At 24.9% G+C, this 26,927-nt stretch overlaps 1 protein-coding gene across 7 annotated transcripts in view; it reads left to right on the top strand.

Moving 5' to 3' along the window:
- Positions 1–26,927, top strand: part of LOC136983191 (transcription factor Sox-13-like) — a 377,109-nt gene that overhangs the window by 94,188 nt on the left and 255,994 nt on the right. For 2 of the 7 annotated variants that reach the window (XM_067279856.1, XM_067279848.1), the window contains exon 2: positions 14,122–14,232. The exons of 4 other annotated variants lie outside the window; for them this stretch is intronic. In XM_067279856.1, coding sequence (XP_067135957.1) covers positions 14,162–14,232 — 71 coding nt within the window. In that variant the 5' untranslated portion in view covers positions 14,122–14,161. Of the gene's footprint in view, positions 1–6,246; positions 6,338–14,121; positions 14,233–26,927 lie in introns of those variants that run through there. One more of the 7 variants, XM_067279852.1, reaches the window with a different exon arrangement.

Below are 26,927 nucleotides of genomic sequence, written 5' to 3'. Positions count from 1 at the left end.
ACTTGTCTTAGTTTGAGTTTGAAATATTTATATAAATAAAAATATCGATAAATATAGAAGACATTAATATAGCTTCTTAATATTATAGATTAAATTAACTTAATAGTTTTTTATTAATAAGTCTACAGGTTTCATTACTCGAAATTCTGTAATAAAAACATAAAATTTTCCAACTCATTTACTAAAAATATGAAAGATACGATGGGGGAAAGAGGATTTATGAGAATTAGAAACCCATAAATTATTGTTGTTCATCTGCCATCTGGTGTTAAATAAAGGAACTACGAAAGGATCCATGATCCTTAATGACATTGCCGGTGAATAAATTAGTAACGCGATAATCTCGATTTTCTGGGTCACCACATCGTGCATGGTTCTTACAAGTGCCGCATTTTAAAATAGGAAGAGAGAAAGTTATTTTTATTTATAGATTTTTATGTATCGAGATCTGAGTCTAACAACTCGTGAAAATAGAAACTGAATTATATTTTCATATTTTTAAAATAAATAACTCTTTGAAAACGATTCACTTTGGCAATTTTTCAGCAAGTTCAGCAATTACGTAAATGTTTGTTTCATTTTTGTAAAAATGACTAAGGTAACGAATGAGCAATACTGCTGAAAATTTTGTATCCTGTGTGAAACTTTTCAAACTTATTTAACATATCCAAATTATATTGATTTATGCATTTATTATAATTTTTCTTCGTTGAAAGCGTAGCCATCAGTTTTTGTATTCTACAGGTTTTTATTTATCTTCATCAATGAAAATTTTTACCATATTAGCAAATATAGTTTATGTACTTCACACCAGATGGCAGAGAGCGATCGTTGGTAGACTTGCTCCATCCTCTAGAAATATATTTGAATATAAGTATGTAAACTAACCTCAATATCTTTTGTATTGCATAATTGTTTATCGTTGTACATTGTTATAGTAGGTTACATTACTATTGTCTCTCTATATACAAATCTAACTGTGCATTAACAGACCATTGTTATAGACGAGAAGGGAAAATTTTAGGAAAACACAAGGTACCAAATTTAAATTTAATATAAACTGTCATAATAAAGATTGTATTTTAATAAAGTAGACAGTGTGTTAAAATGAAAATAATTAAACAGCATCCGTTATATCTGATCAGCCGTTATTGACTTAAAAAATGAATGTTTAATACGGGAATTACTGATGAAAAAAATCATATTTTTTATGGAAATCAAAGAATTTCTGTCAATCTTTTTGATTTTTATCGCTAGATGGCGCAAATATTCACTTTTTCACCAAGTTTTGATTCTTCCCCCCTTTCTTTAAAAGACGCTGCAAGAAAATATTTAGATACTTTCGTTAAAAATAATTTTAAAGGATATTCTTAATTTTACTCTTCATTATGGAAACGTATTTATAGTTACAAATATCAGATGACTGATGAGTTATCTCCTAATCGAGCATATGCGTATATTGGGATACTGCGAGTCCCGGATGTTTGATGCATTTTACTCCGTACCGATGCCATAAAACTGAAATTGATACTTTCTTCGTCGATTTATTGTCATTTTTTAGGCTATAAACGAGATTTTTTCCCTTTATAATTCTTTCAGATAACATCAAGATTATGTTCCTACTCTCTTCTTATCCGTGCAGCGAAGAAAGAAAAACCCACGCTATAGAAACTGCTCCTTTTACAAAAACAAATCATTATTATTGAGGAATTAAGACTTTAAATAATTAAACATTTAAATAATCTTGTTTATTTTAAAGGAGATTGGTTTTTTATTCATCCCTTCGATAAATTTTCAACCCCATTTTTGGCCATGGTCCCTAATTTAGAAGTGAGGATGTTTATTTTGAGTAGGTTAATTTCTTCTTCGTCATTATGACGACAATTTAAGTGACAAATTTCATCGCCTGTATTTCGTTTCTTCCCTTAATGATGCTATATTTACATTAATAATGCCGTAATAATATAAATACCAGGCACTTTTTTTTGAAGTTGGTTCCTTTCATATGATAATACGACATGCTTATCAAAATATGAATGAATAATTTATGTGAATTCTAATTGAAACTTAAATAAATGGCCCTTGAGTTGGCTTTTGTCAATAATTGCGTTTTTCTTTTATTATTTTTAAAATATGCCGGGCAGCTATTTCTTCGTGTAAACATCTTTACCTTTTCATATTGTTGAGACATACATCACAGCGTGATGCAGCGGACGTTGCTCCGAATCCAGCGGGGGATCCAAACTAACTACGCGGCCAGGGGTACAATTGAGCGCACTCGGGTCAAAGGGCAAATAATGGAATAGATGTGAAAGTTTCCTTCCTCTCCAATGATGAAAGGTCGACTTGTCTAAAAGATACCAGACAATAAGCTGTCTTCATAATATGCAAACCTTGTCGCGGGGCTAATTATCGCTGCACTCTCTCGTTCGTATTAAAATTCTGTTGTGTTATGTGTAAATTTATAGCTGTTTCTTTTTGCTGCGAACAACGCAGTGCTCTACTTTTCATTTTTTAAGCTAGTGACTTTTGATGTATAATGAAGAAATAGAGAGTTTATAAATTATAAAACTTGATGCTAAAATACAATATTAATTATAACATTATTCTATTAAAATTGAATAATTTCGATAATTAATTGAAGTAATTAAACTGAAATTTAACCTCATTTCTTTACAATAGTCATTAGGGTGTACTGTACTTACAAAGCAAAGCTTTCTTTTGCGACGAAACCTGTTCTGGGTAGAAACTTATTTTAAATCTTATTTGTAGCGGTTTAATAAGAACATAACTTGTTATCGAAAAGTTTGTGGCTGATATCGTCTACAAAAGTAAAAATGCAGTTTTTAATCTCGAAACCAACACCTTCTTTTTAAGAACGATATATATGGTCTACTCAAACGACAATTTCGGATCCACCCACCTAATCTTGAAACAGTGCGAAGGGTCAGAGCAGAACTTTGTAATCAGACAAGCAACAAAAGGTTACAAACGTGAATCACGAGTCTAGGGATAGACCCAACCCCAACTTCCTGTCCAAATGAAGCCATAGCGAACCCGCCCGTCGGGTCTTCTAATTAATACCCCTTTGTTTGGCTGCGAACACACAGAGTACGAGGTTTCTATTCTTTCCCCTATAAGCAAACATCAAAAGAAAAGCCGTCGCTATGCAAAATAACCTGTACGATACTGCTTAGCTCGTAATTAAAGAGCGGATGACGATAGAGCTTTTGTCAGTTGCCTCACCCCCGCCTCTGTTGGTTTTGTTGCTTGGCCCCCTTTAGTCGATTTCTGTGTCCGCCTGTCCGGAACCAATGCGCCTTTCGTATCCTATAAGGTTATTGTAGTTTCTCTCCGAAATTAGCCATTAGGTTCATTGTTATTACGGCAAATTCTATAACGTAATTGGGCCACGATTTTCAAATTATCGACGTGGAAATTAAACAAGTAAAATCTCTAAGTGATATTTAAAATACATAAAATATAATATCAAATAGATGATATAATTTATAAAGATAATGAGTTTTTGGTTATAACTATCAATCAAGAGTAAAATTTACACGAATTTTAAATAGACGAATTTATTTCGGTTAAATTTTACGGCCAACATTAAGTTATATGATATTAAATTATCGTATAGGTAGTTATTTAACTTTAACCATAACCGTTAATATTTTAGTTTATTTAATTGGTTAATATTTTTAAACTGCAGGAATTAAAAATATAAAGCAAAATCTTCATTTATTTTAAATTTCTTGCAATATTTTTATTAAAAGAATGTTTTCGAGTTTAGTCAACTAATGTATATAAATATAAACAGAAGATAAATGAGCAGACAAGTAAACTACGAAGAACTTCATCTGTTTGAACAGGATTTTTGTTTAGGATTAGTCATATCTTTGTGAAGCTTATACATTAATTAATCAAAGGAATTTTTGGTTGAGACTTTATCTTCAAACAAAATCTCAACTAAAAGTTTCCTTTGATTAATTAACGTAATTTTTAATTTAAAAAGCAGAATTCTATTTTTTTAAGTCATTCTAATTTCATTTTAATTATATTTGATAAATATTATAACAATTATAAATACAATATTCCACATTTAGATAATACTACATACCATTAAATATTGACTAAATGAAATAATGGAAAACTATGTTTCATAGATTGATTCAGTATAGATCTATCTTTATAAATAGTCGAGTATATAGAAATCTCACAATATCATAAAGAAGAGAGTATTAATCCCAATTTTTAAAAAATCATAGAAAAATGAATAAACCGAACAATTAAAGTAAAACAATTTTAAGAAGTTGGATTATTTTTTAAATTAAATTGATGACAAGCTTACTGAGTTTGATATAAAACTCGAGATTCTATATTTGAGCTGTTTTTAAATAAAAATAAATTTAATTTATTTTTTGATAAAAAGCATATTATTTTTTATTTATATTTTATGTATAATGTAAATAAATTGAATAAATAATTCAGTAGAAATAATTATTAAGACTGCAGTAACTTTTTTCATAATTTAATGATTAATTTGTTTAGAAAATATTGTTGAAAGTGTTTAGTTATTTTCATTGTTCCAAAATAACAATATATAAATCATACAGGCTAAGTTTTTATTTTTATTAAGTAAATATTTGCCAAATAAGTATTGGATAAAACTCTCCATTAAGATTCATTAAATAAGAGTTTTAAAAAAAATTTTAACATTTTACTAATTTAAATATGAATAAACTAATTAAGCGAAAAGAATCTATTGAACAAGTTAGAATAGAAATGATGGAATATTTCAAAATAAATGTAAGTTACTGTTATTTCCAGTACTTAAAAAAATTAATTAGAATTATTTTATTATAGCCTCTGTCTACGTTTATTGTTCTAATTCTCTACAACGGGATAAACCGTAGAAATAATTTAAAGTAATACTAAAATATTAAAGATAAACAAATATTCTTTTGTAGCCATGTTGATTTGATAAAGTTTTTATATAATCAGAGCTTAAATTTAAAATATAGAAGCTGAATTATTAAACACTTTAAACTTTATTTAGATGGTTTTAATTCTAATTTTAATTTTATTGATAAGCTTTTATGTATAAATATTGAAAAATAAGTTAATTTTTCAGAATGGTGTAGATGAAGTCAGTAAATGAAATCTCAATTAATAGTTAGTATTTAATTATTCAACACATATAGAAGAAATTATTATTATTATTATTATTATTATTTTAATATGAAAATAAAAGATTAAAAGGTTTAAAAGCTCTTTATGGAAATTAAACGATATGATGATTTTATTGAATATAAAATTTAATATAGGGTATATTATAGATAATTTTTTCACAATCAATGCAAAAGGGGATGATTAAGCTTTCCTGATCGCGGGATTAAGGGAGTGGAGCAGATAAACAGAGAAAGATGACCGTGAATGCAGGGATTAAGACTTTCTATCGTCACCTGTCTGGCGTTGAAACTTCTCATGTTTGCCGCCAGAGTGCAGCTATGTGTTTGCTTTCCAAGTGTACACTAGGATCGTCGTTTTTGGTGATTACGAAAGCTCCTAAAAGTTTTTCGCGACGACTTCATTTTCTCCATAATTATCAATTATTAATTTACTTTATCATTTTTAATTCTTTACCGTCACATTTCTAGATAATTCGATTCTTTCATTAATATTTTGAAGAATTTTGAATAAACATTTATAAATTTAATAAGAAATGAATGAATATTCTTTAAATGGTTTGCTAGAAGTTTTAATTTTACTCTAATTTGTTTGTTGTTTTTTTTTAAATTCAAAAATAACGAATATTTCGTATTACTATGAGATAAATATATACATATAAAAATGTATTTATTTTTATTAAATTATAAATAAATATATTGATATTTATCCAAAACAAGTAAACTTATTAAGAAATTAAACTTAAAAACTAAATCCCAACAGTAGGAATCGCCTTCAATTATAAGTTTGATGCCACCATATAATTATCCTATAAACACACTTTATAACGATAAAGAATTAATTTTGTAATTTCTATGCAGAAAAGAAACATGAAAAGTTTAATTTGAAATTTAATTAATTAAATAAAAATATGATTATAAATATATATTTATTCGAAAATTATAAGTTAGGTTTATTGGTCATTTTGTTGCGGAAAGGGAAAATTTTAAACGTTAGCCATAATATAGGTATTGGGGGCGCCACTCAATCACACGATAGACACGTGATCGAAATAAACATCCAATGAGAACAGCATAGAACTGTAAAGGAAGCGAGCGCATCACTAGAGAACGGAATGGAAAATTGGACCTGTTGCCTTGACACTGAGGTAGAAACTTTCTTTATGTTACTTGAAGATGATATATCACTTTCTTCTCTTTTCGTCTTATATAATTGTTAATCAAACTCTTTATTAACTTGATATTTAAAGTATTCATCTTTTATTTGTATTTAATAACTTCTAGGTAACTCATAATATAATTTATAAAAGAATATTTGTTTATTTAAATCGATATTTTGATGTACTGTACTGTACAGTACATAGTTATAAAAATAATCAAAATATTTATTTTAATTTTAATTAAATCTCTAAAATTTATTATAATAAAACAAAAACAAATAATGTCAAATTATATTTAAAAAATGATCAAAAAATATTTTCCGCTTATAAATTATTTTAAATTCTAGACCTAAAAGAAAATTTTGTTACGTCTTAATTATTTAATCAAAATAAATATTATTAGCCAAGTTTCTCTATAAATAAAATTTTCTATTTGAATTTGTTATAATTAATTTAATAATTATCTGAGAGTTATACTGATTCTGAAAGCATCTATTATTATTTAATAGATTAATATCGTGTAGATTAAAATTAGTTTTTAAATTTTCTAATATTTTAATAAGTAATTATTTTATATTTAAATTAATATACAAGAAAGTTAATGTTAAAATTGTAAGTTTTTGAATAAATGAATACAATGAAAGTTTCATTGATAAAGTCATGAATTCGAAATGTTATAAATCTGTGTTAAAAAAAGTATGATATTCTTATTCTAATTAATTAGTTTCTGTTCTTTTTCTGGATATTATAAACATGTCTCTTCTTACATCATTCGTATCGGTGTTGAAAGAAAAGGAAAAAATAGAATTTAAAAAAAAAATGATTATTATATCAGTTAAATTATAAACATTTTCCACACTTGCTTTTTCTTATAGAGATTTCTTAGCGGTTTTTGCTTTTATAAATCATATCTTTCTAAGAAAGTAAAATTGGAATAATCTAATAAGAAAAGAAAAGTTTTTTTTCTTTTTTGTAGGTTTAATTCTTTTTATACTTAAAGACCACCTTCAGTTTTAATTAGATGAATGTGATTGCTTCCTGTAAAGATGTTTTTCCTTCGAGATTACATTGTAAGAAGGAAAAGCAACCCATCTCTTTCTGTTAGTTGCATTCTTTGCCATAACTAATTAAAGTGTCAAAAAATTATAGTTTAATATTTTATGCAATTATGAAATATTTTGCGCAGATAAACAAGTCTTTTAAACTAAAATAATTTCATTGTAAATTTAAACAGTAATTTATTTGTTTGCCAAAGATTAATAAAAACATAATATACTGTATTAAAAATTAGTGAAAATTAAAACTCTAAATTTTATATAACATATAATTAGCTAAGTAATTATTCATAGTATTTGTAGTGATAGAGTTATAATTATGCAAAATTCTTATAAATTATTTTATATATTCGTTAAATATTGATACATATTAACCGTTTTAAAAGCGTATTATACAAAATTATCCGTAATCCTATAATTAACGTTAAATTAATTTAACAAACACATAAATAAATGAATTTATCTAACTTAATACAGGGTCGCTTAATACATAAATACTCTATAGAAATAAATTAAATTAAATTTTGTTCTTATTATTTTGAAATTAATAGTTAAACAGTATAAATTTTATGAATCTTTGATAAATAAGTGAAACAATTTAAATTACGTAGGAGTGGATTTTTGTTATCTCATATTTATGATATATTATTTTTACAATATAACTTTATACAATACTAGCATTTTTTGTTAACATTCAAATTACGTAAAGAAAAATTAAACTGAAAATAAGCAAAAGATAAGATATTAATAGTTATATAAAAAGAAATAAAATAGAAAAAATATATATTTAGTAATATACAGTATTATATATAGTTTGTTTACACAAAATTCGATACTCTTTTAATTTTTTAAATTTCTTTTTATCCAAACACTAAAAATTAATGCATTGTTTTCGTACAAAATAACACAATAATAATAAAAATTATAATGTTGTTTTATATAGAAACATTAAATAAAGATATATTATTATTATTGAACATTGCTTTAGAAAATGGACAATTATGCATAAGTGAACTTTATATGAATTATTATAATAAAATAAAGTAATAAAATTATTTTAAATTATGATGTATATAGAATATTATATTAACGTTTTAATTATTAATGTTATTTACATTCAGTAAATAATAATGAAAATGAATAAACTTTCCATTATTATAAGTTATTAAATAACTTAATTTCGTTATTATTTAAATATTTACATTAAATATGGGTAAATGAATATATTTCACTATCAGAAATTAGTAAATTTTACAAAGTAAAATTAAGTAAAATTTGTTTGTAATACTTAAATTATCATTACGAAACTTAATTTAGATCTTGTCGCTTAAACCTATTAAAAGAGGTTTTAAATAAAATGATTTAAATTTTTGTGTGATAGCTATTTTGATGAGCGATATTAAAGATTATTATATTTTTTATTATAGAATATTTTATATTAAATAATTATTAGCTATATATTTAGTAATTTTACGTCAAAGTTGTTTAAATGTAATTTTCTTCTATGTGAAATTCATTTACGAAATATTCTCTCCTCTTTATATGAAACACGATAAGTGATTATATTTAATGAAAACTATCATGAGACTAAACATAACATATCACATCGACTATAAACTTTTTTGATTGAGTTAACTTGACCTCAAATGCTGTCAGTACTAAATTGATCGATTGGTGTTTCTGATGATCATATACACGAAACTTCGATCCCAACTATCCCAACGGACTCTGAATAACAGAAATGCCTAAGGATACGAACTTTTACAAAGAAAAGTGCTATGTAATCCAACTAAAATATTTGGTTAAGAAATACTTTCTAAACTTATTAAACTTACAAATTCACTTTATTATAAATCAATTATTTTCGTATTAAACGTCGAGGTATTAACATAAAGAATTTGAATATGTGAGGAAAAATAACTAAGGGAAATATAAGCAAAGATTTCAAATTTTTTGATAAGATAATCGAAAAGCGAAAGAATGATCCGAATCACGATTTTTCTTGTAACACTTTCAATTTAATATTTTATTCAATTATTTTATCTTATAAGATGTTCTAAGGAACCAACTTTTATTATAATTTTCTTTGTTTAGTTATTTTTTAAATTAAGAATTTCAAATGTATATAAAATAAAAGAATCGGTTTTCTTTTTAATTTAAGTTTAGGATATAATTTAAATTAAAATTCGCTACAACAGAAGACTTACATGATTATTAAAATTCCCTATAATATATTGTATGCTGTTAAAATATTTAAGTGAATTGATTTTTGCTTTAATTATTTAAATATAAAACGAATACATATTAAAGCGTTACTTTAAAAATAATTTATGTCAATTAAAATACGTACTTTTATATAATCGGAATTTTTAAATATATATTTATCTAATGGAAGTTAAGTAAAAAGTAATAATAAAAAGTTTGTCAGTTTTTCTTCTATCGAAATGTTTTTAAAGATTTTATAAAAGACAGAACTAATGTAATTATGACTAGCAGCTACAGTGAATTTCATGAATTATTTTTCCATTTATGAGCTAAAGATTACGTAATTTTCAGGAAACAAGCTGAATGACGATTCCCTAGTCTCGATCTTTTGTGCTACTTTCTTTATAGAAAGAAAACAACTTGTATCTTTCTATAATATTGCTTCATTAAATATGCGAAATTATGTATTCGTAAAACATTACCTTTGTTCACCGAGAAACTTTCTGTGGATAGCTAGATTGTTTGACAATGTAAATTTCCATTGTATAAAAGTAATTAACATGTAAAATGTAATTTCCATCATAATTTGTTATTTTGTTTACAAGAAGTATAACTGTACGTAAAATAATTCCTGAGAGGATGTTAATGTTTTATAGTAACTTTTAACAAAAGTTAAAAACTTAGCCAGTTTCGGAATTTAAACTTTTGTTGACTTTTCTAATATGTTTATATTAAAGTCAATTTGTTAAAAGCAAAACTAATGTAATTATATGTCCTTGTTACAATGAATTTCATGAATTATCAAGCATTTTTCTATTTATGAATTAGGGATTACAAAATTCTCAAGGCATTAACTGAATGGCAATTCCCTATCTCAATTCTTTGTACTGTAGTTTGTATAGTGAAGAGAGAAAACAACTCATCTTTCTATAATATTCCTTCATTTAATATGCAAAATGTTGTATTCAGAAACGAGTTGCTTTTGTTATCAGGAAAACTTTCTGCGGATAGCTATATTGTTTGACAATGTAAATTTTCATTGTATGAAAGTGATTAACATGTAAAATATCTTTCCATCATAATTTGCTATTCTGTTCGCAAGAAATATAGATATACATAAGAGAATCCCTTGAGAGAATACCACTGTTCCACTAAAATCTTTTAACAAAAATTAAAACTCAATCGGTTTGAGATTATAATTTTGTTGACTTTTCTAATATGTTTACATTAAAAACAATTTCCCATTTTTTAGAGTTAACTTAAAATACTTAACGGAAAATTGTTTATTTTCACCGAGTAACAAGTTTTTGTCTCGAATAAATGTAATTTTTTTTAGGAAAAGTCTTTAATATACAAATAAGCTCTTACAGACTTACAATTTAAAACACACCTGTATTTTTTATTATTTCTTTTATTAAAATTAATAAAATATTAATTTACTTATTGCTTTGTAGGTGTAGAATTAAAACTGACTTGTGAACGATCATTTTATCACATCAAAAAATAACTTACATTATTTTTATTTTCATTTTTTGAATGACGTGAATATCGTTTAGTGACATTTATTCAGACCGAAAATGTTGTAAAACCTATTCAGCATTATGACTCTATGATCAATGCAGAAAGACTCCTCTGACTCATTATCGGCAACCCAATGTTTACACATCTTCCTTGTTGTGTTTGACTGACCCTCATGCAGACCTTCTCCTACCTCTCCAATCTGCAAATATTCAGTACTGGCATTCAAGAGTAATTCCCTATTTTCCTTTACTTTACCAACAAAAGACACTTAAGATAATATAAGAAGCTAAGATATTTCTATTGTTATTATCGATCCTTTAATTGTTAAAAATAAATATTTTTATGTAGGAGAAATACAAAGTCAGATTTATAAAACTCAAAATATATTTTATATTTAAAATATATTTTAGATTTAAAATATATTTTAGATTTTAAATTGTATATTTATATAAACTATAAATCTATAAATTCTACACAATTCAATTTTTCTGAATAATTTATTATATGATCATATTTTGTGGAGTATTTAATTATGTTAGATATTTTTTATCAGCTCTTAATCTTATATATTAAAATTACATTTTATTGAATAGCTATTTTTAATTTCTCTATTAATAGTTTATATATTTTTTAATATTATACAATAAAAATATCAATTGTTTCATTTATTTGCTTTAATCACAATAGAATATTTTACAATAAACAGCATTATAATGCCCTTTGTTTCGTTGAAAGGATTAAAATAAATAATAGAAATATGCTAGATAAAAACAAGGTTTTATCTGAGGTAAGATAGCATTCAGAGCCAATTTAAGCATGTTTCAAATTATCTGTAAAAATATGAAACAAAATCCGAAAGAGAAATAAATTAAGTTATATGTAGCGAACCAATTAATCTTGTTTCTACAAAAGGAAACTTTTACTCCAGCTGCGGTTTGTTGTATTCCTCTACCATTGAAGAACAATAGATAACCACCGTTCTGATGAGACTGTTCGGTGTCGTCTTCACAATCATCTCTCTATTTATCCACTGGTCGAGTAGACTATTGTTCTGATATTACAGGTTGTTAGGTAGAGATGTCTTTGTCTCACAATAGATGAAAGAACTCTTGTATAGACTTGAAGTTTCTATAATTGGATACTATTTGCTTTAGAATTCTAAATTCATTCATATTATGCGATTCATTCTTTTCATTTTCTGGATCTTGCGTTGAAAAAAATGTGTAAAATACATTTTCATCAAGTTATTCAAAATGCATTCATTTTAAAAAATAGTTTATAAAAATTTTATCCATTGAAAGCATTACGATCATCAAAAAAATAAATTATTAAGGTTTCAATTTTTTTTACATATTTGCATATACGTCAATATAAATATTAGTAATTAAAAATATTTTATAAAACGGCAGAAATAATATTTTCCCGAAACTTCCTCGATATCTTAGTAATTATAAAAAATCTGGCATACTTTTATTTATAAGTCATTATTTGATAGTTATAGTTGAGGTGTATAATTTCAAAAACGGCCAACTCCATTTTTCTAGGTCTGGAACGGATTTTAAAACTAACCTCCATTTTCATCCTTCTTTTATCTCTTCTTTGTGTTTTGTGGTTACTTATGAATAACAATCGTCGTTGAAAAGAGCATAAAAATACATATAATCGAGTGATCAGATAATTTTTTTAAAAGATGACTTAACCGTTTTTGAAACTTTATGCTTCAATTATGTAAGTTACATTGAGTTGAGAATTTAATATAAAGAACTATATTATTAAAAGATTTACCACACGAAGATTCTACATACAATACATTTTAATGTTATATGTTACAGTAATAAAGTATAAAAATAAAGTTTTACTCATTACATTTGTACTAGATATCGACTAGAAATCAATTTCTTTATAAAACATTTAAAACTAGAAAAAAAAAGTCAAATTAATTATGTTAAAATGTAATAAATACCAGTGTTTTCAGTTGTTTTATTATCTTTGTGGATCTATTTAAAATTTGCCAATGCATTTTTTTGGATGTCGAAGCATTTATATCTACGAAACAAATGTTTTTTTTTGTTATTTTAATTCTATTCTTATCTACCGTAATGCCTATGGAATATTAAATTAGCCATATTTATTGTTGTATTAGTAAATACAACAATAAATATCGCTAATTTAATAAGCAGGATATTTTGAAAATTGTTTGATTTTAAAAAAATTGAAATGCAAAAAATTTCATAACAAAATATTGTAGTTCAAAATCTTTCTAAAATAGTTTGATTTTGTTTTCGGTTTACTTCTTATAAATTATTATTATTGTAAAATACAAGCAATTACAGCATTTAATATAGCAGAAAGAATTTTCTAGAGTATATTATATAATGTTATGTGGAATAAACTTTAAAATTACAAGACAACGTAATGCACACGTCATCTTAATTTATAATAAACAACGTTAAACAAATATAAAATATATATTAATTATGATTAGCTTTTTTTGTATAAGTTGAACATTAATGTCGAAAATAAAAGTAATTTCTATTATTTTTATTTTTTCATATCAGAAACTTAGTCAATAATTTTGTATTTTGACAAAATTGGAATGAATATAAAAGAATAATTTTTCTGCTTTTTATTCTATCTAGAAATCCTTTTGCCGTTCTTTCCATACGTTTCTAAACGAAGGAAACCAATAGCTAGAACCATGTTCATTCTATGTAATAATATTTCATTTTATTATTATAAATTGGATAATTTTCATTTCTTGTGTAAACCAATCAAATACATATTGTTGAAATTTGAAGGCACTTAGCAATTTTAATTAAATTATTATTATAAGTGCCTTTAAATTTCATGGATGAAAATTAAAAGAGTAGATTATACATCGAATATTTCTAAAACAAATATTTATTTAAAATCATTAGCAATAAATTACGTTTAACGAACATGTTATAAAGTCTTATAGTCTTCACGATAAATTCTCTCCGAATGCTTTAGATTTAACAACAATGCTGATCGATGAACAAGATTGAGGATTATGTTATCGAGACTCCACACCATTCACTCGGTTTGCGAGAAAGACTATAAGCTTAACGTCAATCCTATAAAGTAAGATATATAATTATATTTAGATTTACATTTCTGGCGTATTTAATATCTGAAATAAAAATTCTTTGCTTAATACTAATATTATGTCTGCACATTTATAAATTATGTAAATGATATACCTCGTATAATGTTTTCGAACAAAAGCTTTTATGTACTGAAGAATGGATGATTTTAAACAATAATCATAATTTTTTCAAACTTGTAAGTTCAGATTGTCATGCTTAGAAGTGTTTTTGAACGGTTAAGCGAATAACAAAAGTTCTCAATTTAAATGTTAGATATTTTAAATTCATAAAAGATCCGATTCGGATTCGAATCCTAATCCTTTGTGATGTCAGAACAATTCCTTTTCACTCAGCCATCCAGCCGATAAATATATAAAAATAAAGCCGAAAGGGGAAGTATAAAATGTACAAATTATTGTGTTTCAAATTATGTTCATATATTAAAATTTTTAATTATATAAACATGAATAAAATTGTTAAATCTACTATAAATATTAATCTGAGTACAGTTTAAACTTGTTCTATATTATAATGTGCTACAACATAGAATTCCTCAGAATGATTATTAACAAAATAGCCATTAAATGGAATTAGAATCAGCTGAGAGTATTATTTTTCTATATGATTTTGAGATGACTTGTTATTAAATGTTATAAAATTTCGGACCAATGTTATTTGATAATTTTTATTTAAAAAGAAAAACTCTAATTTGGCCTTATTGAAGATCGTAAGCATATTATGGACAATATTTATTCGTATAAATGATCTCTTTTGAGCATAGTTTTATTCAGCAGTTTTCACATTAGACATAAGAGCATTCTGTTTCTTTTCGCTTTCAAACGGTTGAAAATATCATCTGATCGCTAGTAATTAGAATAAGATTGTTATTTTCCCATATTAGTGATGATGCGAAACAGTGTCTAAAATAATTCTTTGCCATTATAAAATATTAAAATTTATATGATAATTATTTTGGCATTTCTATTGTAGGAACTAATATAAAAATCCAGCAACGAGTTGCTTAACTTTCCCGGCAACATTCAAAACTGAGTGTTGACGCCATCTGTTATGATATTTTATTTTAAAACAGTTTATATTTTTGATTATTATAAAATGGTAAAAAGTTTAATTTTGAGGGTAGGGATAGGTTTTATAAAAGAATTGTAAATGCTAATAACGAGTAAAATCTTCAATAAGTTCGACCTACTCGAGATACGACACACGACACCCCTTTATCTCTCCACCCCGTTGACCTTTAACCCCCAAAATTTAACAGCATCAATCTGCCTAATACAGAAATCTCCCTGCAAAATTTCAGAAATTTTCGATGAAAAGCACAAGAGTTATTAAGCTTCAAACAGGGTAAACAAAATCGTGCCTCCCCCACACACACTAACGTCCATACATATAGGAAAAGAACTTTTGCAATATCAATTAATTAAGCTCAAGATCGTATGTAAGATTCATGATATTAAACAACTCATTATAAAATTATCTAGTTTTCTGAATGTGATTTGTACTCAGCTTATTCTTATTATAATAGTTTAGGCTACAAGGCTACTTATAAAAATCTTTAGAATCTTAAAAAACAAATAAATTCTTGATATTTCGATAAATATCGTATTAAAGATGGTATTATTAACAAAGTGAAAAAAATTTAAATATATTAACAATTTTGTGAATATATTTTAAAATGAAATTAGCAAAACTATTAATCTAATAATCATACCATTTTAACTGTCATATTAATATCGATTGTTTTCTCATTTTAAGTAGGCTAAATTTATTTAAACAAAATCCAACTGCATTATAATTTTCTCTGCGTAATTTTAAATAATTTTTTATTAAATTTCTGTATAAAAAATAATTATCTTGATATTAATCTTATGGCTAAGTATGAGAGGACATACAAACACGTCAGGTTTTCAGTAGAAAGGTACAGGGTCAAGTCTGAAAACCTTCCATTTTCCTATTAGGGGCCTCCAAAAGTTTAATAATTTTCCTCTATTGGAGGAAAGTTAATAAAAGGAAATATAATATAAAAACACAAGATTTATAGTTTTTAAAAATTATATTAAATGTCGAATAGTGATATTATTGATTAGAAGGTACTCTGAATGAAAAGTTCACGTAAATTTTGCTGTATTTGTAGTAAAATGTGTTTTATTAATGAGAGTATTCTTCACTACGAAAAAACAATTTAGCTCATGTTGAAGTATGTAAATTGTTTCAAGAAATTTAGCGAGAAAATTTGATAGTATTTCTCTTATAAATAATATATAATATTGCTTGATAATTTTGCCAAAGTTAAAAAAAATTCAGAAATTAATTTGAAAAAATATATAAAATACAAATTTAAATAAGATGATGATTGATAAACTGGAAAACATCACAAATAGATAAAAATTAAAATGATTGATTTATGGAATTTTGTGTAAATTGGATGGATTAGGAATTTAAAAATGATTTCTAATAATATTTCTCGAATATTTTTAATGATATTCATTTTACATATTATCTTGACGAGACTAGGCTTTAAATCCAGATTGCAAATCTGAAATTGCTCGTTATAATTCGTTCTTCAAAATTATTTAAATAATTATTTACGTAAAATTTCTTTCTTTGCACGTAGTATAATGATTTGCAACTCCTAATATACTGTAACCGCAGTACTGTTCGAGAAAGTTTAAACTAAATAATTCCTGTTTTTGTAATCAATAATTTAATGTATTTTTGCTTATGTTGATTTTATAAACACAATTTTTTATTTATAGTACTTATATTCAATATCCTAAAATGTCATTAAATACAATTTTTAATGTATCCTAATAGTTGTTTGTTTTAACTTCTGAAACAAATTTTTAAAAATTTATTTATTATTGTAGTATTTATATACCAGCAAATAAACATAACTAATAAAATAAAGCTATTAAATAATTAATTAAGAAAAATTTAAATTTTTATTAATTAATTACCTATCTATTTGCCACTGAAGAAATACCAATATTGACTAATTAATTTGTATTTAAATCCTAATTGATATTTTTATTGAAATAGTCTGTAAATTTATTAATTTACAACAGGTTATTAACTATATTGATTATGATCCTTTTCTTCCTTTCAATAAATTTGAGAAATAAAAATAGAATCTCTATTTTATGTCTTTTAATGTAAATATTCATATATCCTGAATCATATTTGGGTCTGAATTATAAGTCAAACAAATACTTTATATTATTTTATATTATAGTAGGCTTATATCTTTGGTAGGCTTTTGGAATATAATTTAAAATTTCCTAATATACATATAATATAATCTTACACCTTCTATATGTAGCCTAATCAACATTATAATGGGCATAAAACGGATGCATTGCTTCAAAAAGTCATTCCATGTTAATTTTATTATTTGTATAATCGCTATTATTGTATTTTATCTTTTATATATTCTATTGTTTTGTTTTAGTTTATTATTTTATTATCTACATATGTAGTTAGATTTTTGCATTTGTTGGTTTGTTTGTTTATTGTACACACGATTTTTCTTACTTGTTTTACTTTTTGGTTTAGTGGAGCATGGCCTTTGTAATTTTTGTGGCAAAAATTATACCGACCAATCAACCAACCAAATTCAGGTCCATTAACACTATTAACGGATAATTAACCACGTTATAATTTTAACCACATTCAAATTTGAATGTGGTTAAAATTATATGCAGCTTATAATAAAAATATTTTTGTAAAGATCGAAGTAATCGTATGATTAAAGTAGATAAACATGTTTGAATAATGTTAACTATATTCAAACTTTCTTTATTTCCTCTGTATATAAAGGGAATATGTAAATTAAGTATTAAATTTTTCATTGCTAAAGATGTGCTTTCAATTCAAATAAAAAATCTAGTAGATTCCGTACAATTCTAATAATAAATCTGTATGCCTACTCTGTATAAAGGAATATATAATGAAATTATATATAGCTATTTACTATTATTATATTTTTGTTGGTTATTAGATATTTAATAGTACATTTTTTGTCTTAGATAATTGTTATAAATATTTTTTAATTTTAAAATATTAAATTTCATAGTATATTAAAAAATAAATTTTAGGTAGCATAGATAAATATAATATTTTTGAACTCTGTTATATTTTTAATTCAATAAAGATATATTTAAATTGCTGAATTCAATTGGTTAATAAGTATATATCATACTTTCACTATATAAATTCTATTGTTAGCTCTAAGTTACTCAAATACTTTTATTTCAAAATGCTAAAATCAACAAGAATTTTTTAAAGAATTATTTAATGTTTAATATCATTTGAAATTTTATTATTAATCCTCAGTGGTTTAATGTCTACACATCAGATTAAAAAGAGGATTGATCAAATCGTCAAAGGAATATAAATCAAGTAATCAAAAATATGCTCGCTATTATTACGCTATAATTAACGTTTTTATAAAATTTTTGATGATACTGAATATCAAATTATATATCTGTGTATTTATAAAAAAAAGAAAAAAAACGTGATTAATTTAGAAGTTAAATCGGCGTGCTTTCAGGAAAAAAAATATCATTAAAAATCAATTCTGAAGCTTTGAAAAATTACTGAAATGAAACATTTAGAGTAGTTTAAAAAGAAACTCGATTATACAAAAAAAGAAGTATATTTTTAAAAATATTAACTTATTAAACTTTTAATAAACAGATGTTTATTGAATGCTATACATTAATTTTATGAATAAGTTAGAATAAATCTTAATAATGCAATACTTAAATAATAACAGCACATATTATAAATTTTTCTCTTTAAAAGAAGTCAAAAGTATATCTTAATTTCCTTTTTAATTTTTTATAATGAAACATTTGGACAAAATTCTTCCATAATACAATATAATCCGTTTTATTTTTTCCCCACCGAAAAATTGAGTTGTAATAAAATATTTACTCTAATAAATAAATCAAAATTAATTTGTAATTAGCAATTTTATTAACAAATTTAATTAAAATTGATATATTTATTTAACTTGATAAAACATGTAGGTACAGTACTTCAATCAAATAAGATACCTTCAAAATAAAAACGTTTCGAATCATTTCATGTCGATATCTGCAGACTTTACAATTTTGAATATTTTATATAATTTAATTTATAATTTTGAAAAATATAAATATGTAAAAATGAAAATTGAACAAATATGGTATTATCAAAGCGAATTAGATAGGCTATTAAATATTTCTGCGAAACACGGAATGGTGCGTATGTTTATTGGCAGCAAAATATCAGCCAAATATACTTTCGCCTCCTCGATTTAGGATATGTACCCATTAACTCGTATGATACCGTTTAAGCTTAAGGTAGTGGATTAGATCTGACGTCCAAACGAAACTTAGACCAAGCGGACAATGGCTCTCTATTCAGACCTTCGCCGTCCAGGACTTAGATTCGCAGTGTCTGTCCCTAGCTGATTGCACGCTTGAGCGGACCATTTCAGCGAACCTCTCACACTTCCCTTGAAGGACACAACTGGTGGCTTCGGTGTAGGCTTATTGAGGACCGGTCCGAAGAGGCTGTCACAATGTTCAGAAGGTGACGAGGATTTAGTCTTCATTCCCTCGTTTCATCCCCCGTCACAACTGGACAATGACTGTCAACCATGTCGCATTGTTGGCAGGTTTGGAATTAGGAGACAGAAGATAAGCCTTTTGTTGGCCAGGAGTCGATCGACTCACTGTTCTGTTCTATCCTTTGCTCCTTCCCACTGTCCATACTTCGATATCGGATCGAGAAGATTTAACGTTTCACAAAGACTTTTTTGGATATAGATGGTTCGATTTCATTTTTTCCTGAGACATATTTACGAAATCTATTCCTTTGAACAGATTTCGTTTAGTTTCTTTTCTTCTTTTCTATTCTGTTAACAATATAAATCTTTATTGTTGAAAAATAAGTATTAAATTATTTTTCAATTGCTTTATATTACTATCTTTTCTTAAAATTTAAGATTTTATTTTAATTTAGCTTCTAAGTTTTAAGTTTTCCAGCAATTTATAAAATTATTTTTTGATTTTCACAAAATATATAAGATTGACAAAAAGTAAGTTATAAGATTAATCTTACTAAATCTATCGTACACAATAAATTTATTGAATGTGTTAACAAGTAATTACCTCGTAAAGAACTTTCAGTTCCCAGTAGACTGCTTACACGTATTAGGATACCAATCAACCCGTTCAACATGTAAATAACCTTTAGAAATTCTCCAATGTACCTGACGTTTCCAAGCAACATGAATTTTCGCTATGTTGTTGGTAAAGTTTTTTCTCACTTTCAATTCTACTCTTGAATAGATGTCCTGTTGAAGAGTGAAAAGTAATGCATATGTTCGTCTTCCTTTATACATATGAAAGTCTATTTATGATCTTTGTTTCGCTTATGTTGAATGAGTTTTCTCCTCTCTTTTCATTGTTTGGTCACGTCGTATATAAATTAGTTACTAAAATATTTATAAAATATTTATTATTTTTCAAAGTATTTAATACATCTTTCATCTATAATAACATTCCATTATGCAGGGTAATATTAAACCAAAAGCTTGTTATTTACAAATATCGTAAACAATTCTCTTTTTAATCAAAATAATATATTTAATATCTTAAAATGTTAAAAAATACTTTTATAGTAAGTTTATATTTTTGAAAAATAAATTTAAAAATCGATAGTGTTTACATTGATTTATTTAAAGCACTTGATTGGTTTCCATACCGTTTATTCTGTATAAATTTCTATAGTATATTGTATATTCAGGTTCATGTAGGATTGTGTTATTTTGAATTTTATTTTATGCACGGATTTGTAAAATTATCTTTAATTTTCTAAGTTTATTTGTATTTTAGACTTGTCTAGAAAGGATAAGGTTTATTAAAACAATATAAAAAAATAATTAATAGTCAAACACGATGGAAAATTTTCTAATGATAATATTTATCGAAACTGTTGACTACATTTTAGTATAAAACTTTCGGTAATTTTCAGCTTCAAATGTTAAAATATTATAATAATGGTGTTTAGTTTATTTGCTTTATATATAAACTACTTTAATATGTATGTTCGAATTGTGGACACAGTAATTATAAGATGAGCTATTGAAAACAAATATCAGAACTCTCTATTGGCTTGGAAATAAAAAATCAATAAAGTTTGTCTCGGAAAACCGATCGAACTTAACTTTTATGTTATAATTAATACTAGTTCAATTAACACTAAAATTAAAAGATAGCATATATTTCTTCAATAGTTTCAATTCTATAAAATATAAGATAAAATTATAAAATATAAACAATGTTACAGTTCTAGTTAATTATATATATATATATATTACTTATTATTTAAAATTATGCTCAAATTTTAGGCAATAATTTTTTTTTAATCTCTTACAATTATCAAAACAAGAATTATTGTAATAGAAATTAATCAAATTGCTTTATATTCGGTGTGGCTTGTGAAAATTTTATCAAGTAACTAAACGAAAAGTTATAATGTTCAATATGACTAATACAGGCCGAAATGCACATTGCGAACAATTTTAAACATGGAATTTTAAAAAGTAAATGTGGTTCTTTAATAACAGTGTCTCCATTTCATTATTTCGATAGTTTCGATTTTAAAGTGATTGTAGAATTTAATGGTGTGAGGTATTAGTCATAATGAACATTATAACTTAAATTATAAATGTCTAGGATTTTGACAATCAGAAATGTAATCTTTTTTTGTTATCAAAGTCCTTCGAAAACCGTCATCTGAAAACTCCGTTTTTAACAAACTAACAAATTTCATACACTTCTAAAACTATAATTTCAGCTGTTTTTAACTGCTAGATTATAAATCACCATTTGAGGAAAATAGTAAATCATTGTAAATTCATTATTCCACTTTGCCTGCTTTAAAATTTGATTTTCTTTTATTCAAACTAACAAAAGCTGAAATGCGAGTAATTGTAAGGTGTCTTTAAAATAGCCATGTTTGATAAAATAATTTAAGTAGTCTCTTTCTTTTTTTTCTCTCCTAGAAAAACTATTGCACAAAATCTTTTTAGCAACAAAGCCAAATATTTATTCAAAAAAAGTAAAATATTGGCTGGTGTTTTGTCTGACCAAATAAATAGGAATTCGTTTATACCTTGAGAAGTAATTATCGTCATACATTTACATAATTAATTATTCAAAAATTAATTAAATTGTATTATTAAACATATTTCATTACAATTATCAAAACTACAAAAAAATTCTATTAGCATAAATAATTTTCTTCGTTCGTTTTCTTCATATTATAAACATATAAAAATGAATATTAAAAATAATTTTAATAAATTATATAATGTATTCACTAACAAATAGAGTTATTAAAATAGAACATTTTTAAATTTTTCATATTTCGGATAACTCTTTATTAATTCTAAACCAATGATAAACATGGAACATTATTTTCTCTAAATATATTTTTATTATGAAAATAGAACAAAACAATATTTAACGAAAATCTTATTGCTAAGGTTGAAATTTATTATTCCATAGCAGATTTTTTTTTTAATTTTATCTTTTACCTAACAAAAAGATGAGAATATAATATATACAGTGAAACCATTCCAAAACGGAACTTGAATAAAACGTAAACCTGCCGATTCCGGTTTACGCAGGTTTTACTGTAAATAGTAAATTGTAAAAACAAATTTTTAATTATTAAAATACAAGAACACTTTTAATATTGCTATTGTTTTTATTCGAACAACATATCTAATCTACATTTTTTAAATTCAACGATATGAATATTTTATATAGACATTATGGTTTTCAATTGCAAATTTGTCAAAAATAAATAATAGGTATTTATACAAACTAATCATTTTATGATAATACTGTATAAACTTTCATTACATTTGCAATGGAAGCGTACGAATAATTTAATATTTTGAAATAGATTGATTCAACTGTTGAAATATAAAGTTTTGTTTTTCTTTCCCGGCTGTTATATATAACTGAAAGTATGGCGATCTGGCAAAAAATGACCCCTCCCTCCAGATTTTTACATTTTTGGACTCAGCGGACCTTGAAAAGTCGAGAAATGCAAAAAAATTCGGGGATAATTTCTGTATGTATGAATGTTAGTGTATGGGGGGCGCGATTTTGTTCACCCTCTTTGAAGCTTAATAACTCCTGTGATTTTTGTCGAAAATTTCTGAAATTTTGCCGGAAGATTTGTATATTAGGGGGATTGATGCTCATTAAATTTTCGTAGTTAAAGGTTCACGGGGTGGAGAGAGAAAGGAGGTCGTGTGTCATATCTCGACTAGAATCGGACTTAATGACGATTTTACTTGTTATTAGCGTTTATAAATTTTTGTAAAACCCACCCCTACCCGACAAAATCAAGCTCTTTTCCATTTTATAATAGTTAAAAACAAAACGTTTTAAAATAAAACATGATAACAGATGGCGCCATCAAATGTTGCCGGGAAAGTTAAGCAACTCGTTGCTGAAATTTTTTAATATCTAGTTTACAAAATTTTATATTCTCTCTCCATTACGGTTTGTCTTAATAATAATGCGTTTATTGAGCTGTTATTATATAGCTTTATATATATAAAGTGTGTCATATCCTATACATGTGTAAGATATGTGGTCAATAGTATACAACGACATTGCTTGGGAATATGTCTATTGTTCCAAATAAACATATAACAATTGCTTGTAGCTTCATCTCGACACTAGAGAGGTACTGCAGTAGTGAAGCTTTGTTCGTACTAGAAAAACAATGCAGTTTTTAGAGTGCAATAAGAACTTGAACAAGAAGGAGTATTGATAATATATATATATATATACATTATACTGTATAGTATTGTCTAACTATAATTTTATAAATCTCTCAATTTTGTTTGTAATACTTTGTTATGATGATGATTTAGACAAATATTTGTTACAATAAAATATAATTATTTAGAAAAACTGTTAAAATTCATAATCTTTACTAAATTCTTAATACTAAATTATGTTTGAAAATATTTAAATCTGCTCTTAAAACAAACTTACTTACGTTTATTAATTGTTCCTTCTAATATTAAAGTTTTAAAGAAAATATATTTTAAATATTATTATTTAATTTATTATTACTTGACAAATTAAAATATTACATATTGAAAATGAAAATAAAATTTAAAATATTCTTTCATTATTTTTCTTATATAGCAGGTATGGCCAACTTCTAACAATAATTTCAATAACATAAAATTAATTTATCATTACAGTTATTAAGCAATTTAATCGATAAAAACTGCTTAAATTATCAATTAAGTTATTGTTTTTAACATTTGTTTTGTTTTTCTAACTATATTATAAATTAATTTTATAAATTGCTATACAAAATAATTAAGAAACCACGATTTAATGTAAGACATAAATTTGTACAGAATGATAATTAACTTAATTTTAAATTAAAGTTAATAACGATTACTTGACTTTTTTAATATTTTAAATAATTCATCAAAGTAAAAAGGTTTATAATAATGCAATTTTTATTATCTTTATAATTTTATGCTATATTTTTTTTAATTTAAATATATATATTAAATTAAAAACGTTCAATTATTCTAAATATTGATTCAAAAACTAATTTTAACTTATACAAGATATTAAAAGATTAACTGAATACATTGTATTACCATTTATTGATGTCCTATTATAACTTTATATTCTTACATTAAAAGCGTAATTTCTTATATTACTCCTTTAAGTAAAATGAGATATCGCTAGAACTTCAACAAATGTTACTTTGAAACAATTTAATTCTAATTCGAATTAGTTGAGAAATGATGTTATAGATCCAATAACCACGTGCATTTCAGCTGTTTTTGCCAATCACAAAAAGGATTTTTTTTAAATTCATGTAATCATTGAAAAACTATAAATTTATTACTGATTTGAAGTATATGTAAGTTAAAAAATCAACAACTTATTATATAATTTTCGAGTATTAGCCTTTATTGATTTCGAAAGTATAATTTCATTTTACGAACTATTTACAATAAATTGTATCATTATATTAAAAAGGAAACTGAAATGATGTGAATAGTACCTATATGTAAACATTAAAAGGAAAATGGTTTTTGAACAAATAAAACCATTATTAAATGTTTACAAATGTTATCGATTCAATTGGTGCATAATGCATAGTTTCAGAATTTAACAAAAAAAAAAATTAAAAACAACGAGCAATTATTTATTGCGATATCGTCACAATGCCAGGCTGTAAATTTTAATTAATCATATTTTTAATTTATTTAATTTAAAATATATGCTCTCCACTTCAAATTAGTAGTGGCTTGCCCTTGTATATCATACTTTTCCTTTAACAATAGAGTCGTGCCGGTCATCTATCTAACACCTTTCGGGGAAAAATTTTGAATTGAAATAACGTGACTTGCCGTTTGTATCGGAAGTTCAAATATACTTAATTGGGGTTTTCTGTCCCTAATCTTTTCGTATCTGGTCTCGTCTTTCATCTATCTAATTGCGTTCTCGAGATTAAGGAAATACAGACGGACGACAGTGGAAATTTATAGGTCTATAATTTTTTCAAATTCCAACACCAATAAAACACATTGTTTTTCTTATTTAATATTTTGCTAACGTTGCATTTTTGTTTTCTTTTTTTCATTTTTTGTTTGGATTTGTAAAGTAAATCAATAATTTTGGTTAATACTAAAATACAGGCTAAAATTAATAAATTCTATTGATTCTACAGAATTTATTAAAGCGATGTTCTTTCTTTTCACCGGATCGCTGGATCGCATTGTGCTTTAGGCATTGATTTGTCACTTTGATATAATTATTTGGAAAACGTTACTGTTATAAAATTAATGATATTGTAATTAAATTAAATTGTTAAACACTTTAAGCATGTTCTTCGATTTATGTTTAAATGAGAAATTTATAAATGTTTTGAATTCAAATGCGATTTTAAATACCACCTAACTTTGCGTTTCAATTAAAAAATAATTTAAAAAAAATACAACTGAAGGTGTATTGTTGATGAAATCTGTTTTGTAATACCGAGTCGAGAAATTTTATATTTCAAAATATCTTTATTTTCCAGACTAATTGGATAAGTTTTACAAGGTATTAATGAAACAAAGTAACTATTTTAGAAATATATTTTTTAAGGTATAGAAAATCTACTTTACAAATTATTTTTTTATATCTTTATAATGATGATGTTTTCCTTTGTTTTTAATGTCAAGAATACTTTTATCCTACTTAAGTCAATTGATATTACAACCAACGGTAAATAACAATGGATATAAAAGGATTTTACTTATTTAAATATAGTTGATTGTTAATTTAATAAGAGTATTTTGAACAAAATTTGCTACAAATTTTATAGTATCTGTTCATTTAATAATCCTGTTATCATTAGAAAAACATTTTTATAGCAATTATTTCCGATTTTAACTGTTAAAATTATTTTAATAGTTTATTTATTAGCTATTAGCTACAGTGGTTGCATATAACATCATGGATCTTAAACGAATAGCAATTTTATTAAATTTTATTTATTTTATATTTCAAATTCAGAAATTTGAATTTGCTGACATAAATCATAAAAATCATAATTTCACAATATTTAATCATA

This window comes from Centruroides vittatus, unplaced genomic scaffold (genome assembly GCF_030686945.1).
Source record: "Centruroides vittatus isolate TY-2023 unplaced genomic scaffold, ASM3068694v2 contig_878, whole genome shotgun sequence".
Taxonomy (NCBI): Eukaryota; Metazoa; Arthropoda; class Arachnida; order Scorpiones; family Buthidae; genus Centruroides; species Centruroides vittatus.
This window is presented reverse-complemented; position numbering and strand designations above follow the sequence as displayed.